Raw genomic sequence first — 7,610 nt, 5'->3', positions numbered from 1 at the left:
GGTGAGTTTCCCATGTGCCAGGCCCTGAGGATACAAAGAATGAAACAATCCCTGCTCTCATGGGGCTTACAATTTAACTGGGGAAACAAGTACATGTATAAGTATGTGTTGAATAAATATAAAGAAAAGCAAAAGTAAATTCAGGGTAATTTAAGGAAGGATGGCACTAGCAACTAGGGGCAGGGGTGGGGACATAAGGAAAGACTTCATTTAGGTAGAAGATGCTGTTTGAGGTTTTTTTTTTTGCTAGGCAATGGGGTTAAGTGACTTGCTCAGGGTCACACAGCTAGTAAGTGTTATGTGTCTGAGGCCGGATTTGAACTCGGGTCCTCCTGAATCCAGGGCTGGTGCTCTATCCACTGTGCCATCTAGGTGCCCTGTTTGAGTTTCATTTTAAAGGGAAAGAGGGATTCTTTGAGGTGGAGGTGAGTATGAAGGAAGTGAATACAAAAGCAAAGATGGGGTGCAGTGTGTGTGGAAAGACCAGTTTGGATTGTAGAGTATGGGAAGAGGGAAGAGGCTGGGACCAGTTTTTCAAGGGCCTTAAAAGCTACGTAAACAGAGTTTGTATCTGCTCCTAGAGGCAATAGGGAGCTACTAGAGTGTATTGAATAGGGGTGAGATAATCAGATTTTAGCTTAAGAAAAAATTACTTTAGCAGTCGCGTGGAAGATGGACTGGAGCCCAGGTGCAGGGAGTCCAAATGTCCATAGGTCGTAGATGGGGTAATAGGGTTGATCTGGGAGGGACCATCCTGGCTTATCCAGATTCCTCCTCCTCTCCCCAAAGTCCATCAATGTCATATTCCTCTGTTTCTTGGGTAGCTTTAAGTCCTAACCCTATTGCAGTTTTCTGTCTTCCTGGTTCAGGATGCTTAGCCCTCATCCTAAGATCCCCTTTGGAGGGAGGTGAGTTATGCCTCTTAACACCTTATAACTGAGGACAAATTCTTGGACCCTTGACCTGAAAGTGCCCAATGAGTTTGTTCTATAAGACTTGGCAGCTTGGGACTGTACAGTAGGCAATGTAGCAACTGATAAAGTATTTCATTTGTGCCTAGAGGCAAAGAAGGGATTGGGAATCCTAGGATGTCCTGGCTTCCTAAGCACACAGTCTTAACATACAAGAAACAAAGGACGTTTGCAACTGTTTCAGCTTGAGCCAGTGTCTTAGAGTTGCATTTATGTATCAGTTTATGAAAAATCTATCATTTTGTTAGCATAGGCATTTCCATCATGGAAACCCCCTCTACTAAGGCTAATCATGATCCTGATGGATCAGACAATTGTTAACTATAGGTAGAAAAGACATTTAAGATCATCTGTTCCAGTCCTCTCCAGCAGACTGGTGAAGGCTACGGATGCCTTCTCTCAATATTTTTAAATATGTAAAATAAAATACATAGGATTACAAAGGAAACCAATTATGTTGAAATAAAGATGTAAGTTTTTTCCCATCCATATTGATGAATCCCCCCTTCCCCTCGAAATCCACAGGCCCTGGAGATCCAGGTACACCCAGTTAAGAATCCCTGACTAGTGCAACCCCTAGGAAATGCCACCTACAAAGACTATGACTGAAGATGGTATAGAGTGAGAATTGGAAGGGAATGTAGAGATCATCAGGTCAAACCCCTTTCATGTTACAAATGAGGAAGCTGAGGCCCAGAGAGATTAAATGACGTTGCCCTGGATTGTAAAGCTAGCAAGTATCTAAGGCCAAATTTGAACTCAGGTCTTACTGACCCCAGGCCTGGCACTCTATCCACTGCACCACCTAGCTGCTCTGAGTGTGTGTACGTACATAGATAGATACATACGTAGATGTTATACATGGGTATTCATATATATGACCAAAAGTGATCAATGCCCAATAGATAAGTCAAAGACATGAATAGCTCTCAAAAAGAATTGCAAACTATTAACTCTATGAAAGAACGCTCCAAGTCAAAATAAACCTGAGGTTTTACCTCACATCCTACAAATTGGCAAAGATGAAAAAATGGGAATACTCAATATTGGAGGGTTTGTAGGAAAATAGGCATACTGATACATTGTTGGAGTATACAGCACCAGGCCTGTAGTCAGGAAGACCTGAGTTCAAATCCTACCTTAGACATGTACTAGCTCTCTGACCCTGGGCAAGTCACTTAGCCTTTGCATGCCTCAGTTTCTTCTTCTGTAAAATGGGAATAACAATAGCATCTACCTCCCGGGGTAGTTGTAAGGATTAAATAAGATAATAATTGTAAAGCACTTAGCATAGTGCCTGGCTCTCTCTGAATTTTATCTATTATTATTGGAGCTGTGAATCAGTACAACAATTTTGGAAAGCAATTTGGGATTATGCAAAACAAAATGACTAAAATGTTTGTATCCTCTGACCTAAAGATTCCACTCCTAGGCTTATATCCCAAGAAGGTTGTTGATAAGGAGAGAGGCTTCATATACACGAAAATATTTATAGTAGCACAGAATAGATGCCAATCGATTGGTGAATGACTAAACAAAATGTACATGAATGACTGTAGTGGAATATTACTACTGCGCTCTAAGAATGATGAACACAGAGAAACATGGAAGAATTTATACAATTTGATACAGAGGGAAGTAAGCAGAGCCAAGAAAATATGCCCAGTGACAACTATGAAATGGAAAGAATGACCACAAAGCAATTGAAAGTGAATGTTGCAAAATTACCCAGAAGCAGTGGGATTCCAAAAAAGATAGGGGAAGGCATCTGCATCCCTGCTCTTTTGAAGAAGTGAGAGGTCCAAGAGCAGTACATTGTACATATTTCAGATTTTTTTCATATATTGATCAGTTTTGCTTTTTTTCTTTTAAAAATATTGTTATATGGGATGGTTTGGGGTATGGGAGGGGGAGGGATACAGGGAGAAACTTTGGTGATTTTTTTTTAAAAAGTTATCAATAAAAATTTATGTCAGAGAAAGAGTCACATGAACCTCTGTTATCTCCTATCCTCTCAGTGACCTTTTGAAGAAAGTATCTGGGTCATTTTAAAAATGGAAAAACAGAAGCCCAGGAGATTTAGACAGTCCTGAGGTAGTTGATGACCCAGGTTTCCTGACTCCTAGTCCAGACCTGGCCTTCATATCTGCTCTCAGGGCATGTGCTCCTTAAACACGTGCCACATACACAAAGTGACTCAGTTCCCTTTAGTGAATTTGTATCTTGCTCTCCCACTGGAGAAGCTTCCCTGGTGATACTTCCCAGTATCGTGTTCATGCCCATGTTCCTACTGGCAAACACCTGTATAGCTAGTGCCATGGTACGTGGCATGGAGTGACTTTTCTCTGTCTTCCCAGAGTCTAGCAGAGTAGAAATGGTCATGCTCCAAGGGGCTTGGGCTTGCTTCCTCTCCCCCAGCCACAAAGCGACCTTGGTTCTGAAATAGCAATGGATGAGGCAGGCTGCCCCACTACACACACACACACACACACACACACACACACACACACACATTTCCCTGTCACCCAGCTCCAAATTCCAAAGGAAAAACATGAGGGTCAGTCTAGCCTTCAAGTAGACTGACAAAATCATTGTGTTTTTAAGGCCTAGTGAGCATGGCCAGGTGCCATGGTGCTGCAGGCTCCTAGTTATATTTGCACTCAATTATCACAATCTGATAACAGTTTGGTTTTTATTTTTGCAAAGGTTAGACTAGACACAGCATTAAACAAATACCAGTTATTTCTGGATGGATTGGTCCCTGGAGGCAGTGAGATGCAATTGTACTATTTTACCCACTGGGCACTGCTGCCCTCTTAACTTCCCTGAGTTGAGGGTGGGGGTGGGGGTGGGGGTAGGAGTGGGCCTCCCCTCCTCCTGCCTGTCTTGAAGCCAGAAGCCAGACACCAGAATGGTAGCAGAAGGTCAGTAGGGAAGAGATCGCGTACCTTCGCCTGGATGCCGTGGACAGCTTGCTCTTGGCTAGGTCCCGGATGACGAATGGTTGAGTCATCCAGTTGCTGGTGGGCGGGCTGCCCTCACACACAAGCTTAGAATAGACTTTGGCACTGGTTGTACCAGAGGCGGGGGCTGCTGTCCGAGTAGGGAGCAGCTTTAAGAGCAGGGAGGGAAGGACCGCATTGGAGGCGGGGCTAATCAAGGCTCAAGATGGGGCTCCCTACCTTGGCTCAGGTCACAGTACAAATGGGGACAAGGTTGTGAGCTCAATTCCTGGATCAGATTCACATGGGAGGAAAAAAAAGACCAACTCCTTAGACACAGACTGCATGCTTGACTTGATGTCACACAACTTTTTTGTGAGCTGTTTGATAATATCAGGGAATAGGAAATACTGCATGGCTTGGGTCAGCTTATCCCCATTGTGGAAGAAACAAATTAGCTCACATCCTGTGACTGGTGGCTCAGGATGTGCTCCATCATGGGGTGTTGTGGAGGGGAGATTGAACTGGGCGATCCCTAAGGAACCTTCCAACTTCAGGGTACTGTGGGCCTATGATCTCCACATATATGTAGAGAATGACTCCAATAGCTGTCATTTAGATAGCACCTGAAGGTTTACAGAGTGCTTTGTATACATAATCTGCTTTCATCCTTACAACAACCCTGTGAAGGAGGTCACTTCAGGTATCATCCCTATTTTATAGAAGTAAAAACTGAGGATCTTAGAGCTTAAGTAGCATAACTAATACATGTTAGAGGTAGGATCTGAACCCAGGTCTCTTCTGATGACTCCAGCATTCCTTATGCTCTATTACACTGCTTCAGAATTTTGGATTCTTCTTTCTTACTTCTTGTGGAGCAGGAAGAAACACTGGGGATCACTTAACCTATCTCCTTTTTTTATAAATGAGCAAACCGGTTAAGTGTCTTGGCCAAGACTACACAGTAAGTAGCTGAAAGAGGATTTAAATCCAGGCACCCTACTCCAAAGCCCTTGTTGTTACAGTTGTTAGGGTTTTCTCCTCTACTATATCATGTTTGCCTTTTCCAAGTTCTAACTGTTGCTTATCCCAAATTGTCGCTGATAGACTGGCTTCTGATCTGACCTATGCCCTCCTAGCTCCTTGGTGCCAATGATGCCTACCTTTACCCAAGCTAGGGGGAATATGTAAACCCCGCTAAGATGGGGGGAGCTTTTTTTCTTCTCCCCAGAAACAGGATGGGGGAGAGGACCAAGTCTCACCATCACTGAGAGAAAAGGAGGAATGGGGAGTTGGTGAGGTTGGGTCATGGAAGAAGGATATAAGTGGCTCGGTCTCAATTCATCCTAATATCACAAGCTATCCTGCAGCCTGCTGCTTGGTCTGCTTGTGGGAAGGAGCCCAGAGTGCTTCCTTAAAGAGGATTAGTGGTCTGTGGCTTGAGATTTATACTCAATTCAAACATCTTTAAAAGGAAAAGATGTGGCAGGTTCCCTGTGGTCCCATTCTGGGGCCTTGGCTCTCAACCCCCTGCCAGGTGAGGCCTCTGGATTAAGCTGGGCATCTCTTATTGCTTATTCTTGCAGGAACCTAAACACCAGAAAGAAGAGGAGGAGAGATTGGTGTCAATGAGGGCAAAGGAACCCAGAACCCATATGACCCCCACCATTAACCACAAGGAAATTTGGCCCTCAATGTTCTGGCTTCCTTTCCAGGAACAGGAAGAAAGGCTGTATGTGGGCTTCCTTCTCCATCTGGGGTCCCAGCCCCATGGTCTTCCCCACCTCTTGTCTCCAATACATAGCACAAACAGATGAACTGAACCTGAAACATGTTGGGTACTTTTAGGAAGACTTCATAGCTGGGCAACACCAGCTGTGTTAGTGTGACTTGGGCCAGGGTAGGACTAGACTGAAGCCTTTCTGAGAACTATAATGTTAGGTATCACTTTTGCAAGCCCCAAATCTGTTTCCAAACCAACATACATCAATGCTATTTCTTTGACTCATAATACCTCCCCTTTCCCTCTCCCCACCCCTTTTCTCTTTTTCTCATACTCTACACATGCTTTAGGAATCCCAGGTAAAGTCCCAACTCCTCCGAGCATCCTTCCTGGATCAACCCTAGGGACCCATAGGGATTTATCTCTTTAAAATTCCCTAGTACAAACTTATGCCTATTAGGGAAATAGAGAACTGGTCCTTGCCTATAGGGAGACTCCAGTGAGGTGGAGGAAAAGGACTCCCTACGTAAAAAGATGATGAGCCAGCAATACAAAGGAAGACTCAAAGGTCTTCTCAGTCTGAAAAGGTTTTACTTAGTCAGGAGGCTCACTACCTGAGGGCAGGGGGCAGAAAAGGACAAATAGGTAGGAAGAGGCAAAGATTCCATCCACTTACAGGTCTCTAGCCGTTCCTCCAGAAATAGAATCTGTTCACTCAGGGAGTCAATCCGGTCCAGCTGCTGGAAAGAGTGGGACAGAAGGCTGATGTGGTCAGCAGACAGCCCATCCTCTGAGGCTGGGGGTGCCAGACTGTAGAAAGGAGCCAGCACCAGCTGCAGCTTCTAGAGGAGAATCAGTAAATCCAGCTATCAAATCAACCAGCATTCATTAAGCACCTACTGTGTACTAAGCCCTGTGCTAAGTGCTGGGAGTACAAGTACAAAGCATAAAATAATCCCTATTACAAGGGATTATGTTCGGTCACAAGGAGCTTGTATTCTAATGGAGGAGACAAGTACATTTAAATATATAGCATAAAGTTAATAAATATGTGCTTACATATATGTACATATACACACAAAAAGTAGTTAAATATAGGATTGTTTTAAAGGAAAAGAACTATGAAATGATTTCAAATTATTATGAAAGATGGGGGAAGAGATGTCTGAAAGCTGTTTCAAACTTTCTGGGAAAAGCCAGATAGAGATCCTATAACAAAGCCTGCAGGCTGACCCTGACCCAGGGTGACCAGCCCAGGGTTCTATGGGACCTGTGCCTGGCCATCTCCTGTCCCAAGGGCTTTAGGGAGGAAGTTGCTCAGTGACCTGGCCTCCAGGGCAAAGGATAGGCCAGCTCTGGGTAGGTCCTCCTGTCCCTACCCTTATAAAATGGGCCTTTTAGGGAACAACTTTTACTTGGTTAATCATAGTCCAATCTCCCCAGCCTCCTTTGACCTCAGCAAATAGCCATAGGTTTTCAAAGCTCAGGATCCAATGATGATAGGCCTAAATTCCCAGAGACTTTGCTATCTCCTATTGCAGCCATGGGGAACCTGCAGCCTCGAGGCTACAAGTGGCCCTCTAGGTCCTCAAGTGCAGCCTTTTGACTGAGTCCAAGTTTTACAGAACAAATCCTTTTATTAAGGGGATTTGTTCTGTGAAGTTTGGATTCAGTCAAAGGGCCACACTTGAGGACCTAGAGGGCCACATATGGCCTCGAGACCACAGGTTCCCTACCCCTGTACCTATCCTATCCCCAAGTGTCCAACTGTTAACAATAATAACACACTCTTATTTTTCTAATAATGTTTCTCTATTAAGCATATGAACTCATTAGCTTCTGGGCTTCTTCAAGGTCTAAAATCTGACAACTCTGTAAAGGAAGTAGATTAGGAATTATTTTTTCCATTCAAAGCAGGAAACAGAAGCCCAGGGACTTGCCCAGTATTTCAAGCTAATCAGTAGCTGTGCTGGG

General features: G+C 44.1%; 1 protein-coding gene across 4 annotated transcripts in view; it reads right to left on the bottom strand.

Annotated features, from left to right (window-relative positions):
• Window positions 1-3,649: 3,649 nt before the first annotated feature.
• Window positions 3,650-7,610, bottom strand: part of EGFL7 (EGF like domain multiple 7) — a 30,174-nt gene continuing 26,213 nt past the window's right edge. For all 4 annotated transcript variants that reach the window (XM_078149960.1, XM_078149962.1, XM_020981908.2 and 1 more), the window contains 2 exons: window positions 6,313-6,478; window positions 3,650-5,503 (listed from right to left, as the gene is read on the bottom strand). In XM_078149960.1, the coding sequence (XP_078006086.1) occupies window positions 5,481-5,503; window positions 6,313-6,478 (189 nt within the window). In that variant the 3' untranslated portion in view covers window positions 3,650-5,480. The remainder of the gene's footprint in view (window positions 5,504-6,312; window positions 6,479-7,610) is intronic.

The sequence above is a fragment of the Phascolarctos cinereus genome, unplaced genomic scaffold (assembly GCF_003287225.1).
Source record: "Phascolarctos cinereus isolate Bilbo 61053 unplaced genomic scaffold, phaCin_HiC Scaffold_2;HRSCAF=192, whole genome shotgun sequence".
Lineage (NCBI taxonomy): Eukaryota > Metazoa > Chordata > Mammalia > Diprotodontia > Phascolarctidae > Phascolarctos > Phascolarctos cinereus.
The sequence above is the reverse complement of the archived record's forward strand: the minus strand, read 5'-3'. Positions and strand labels throughout refer to the sequence as shown.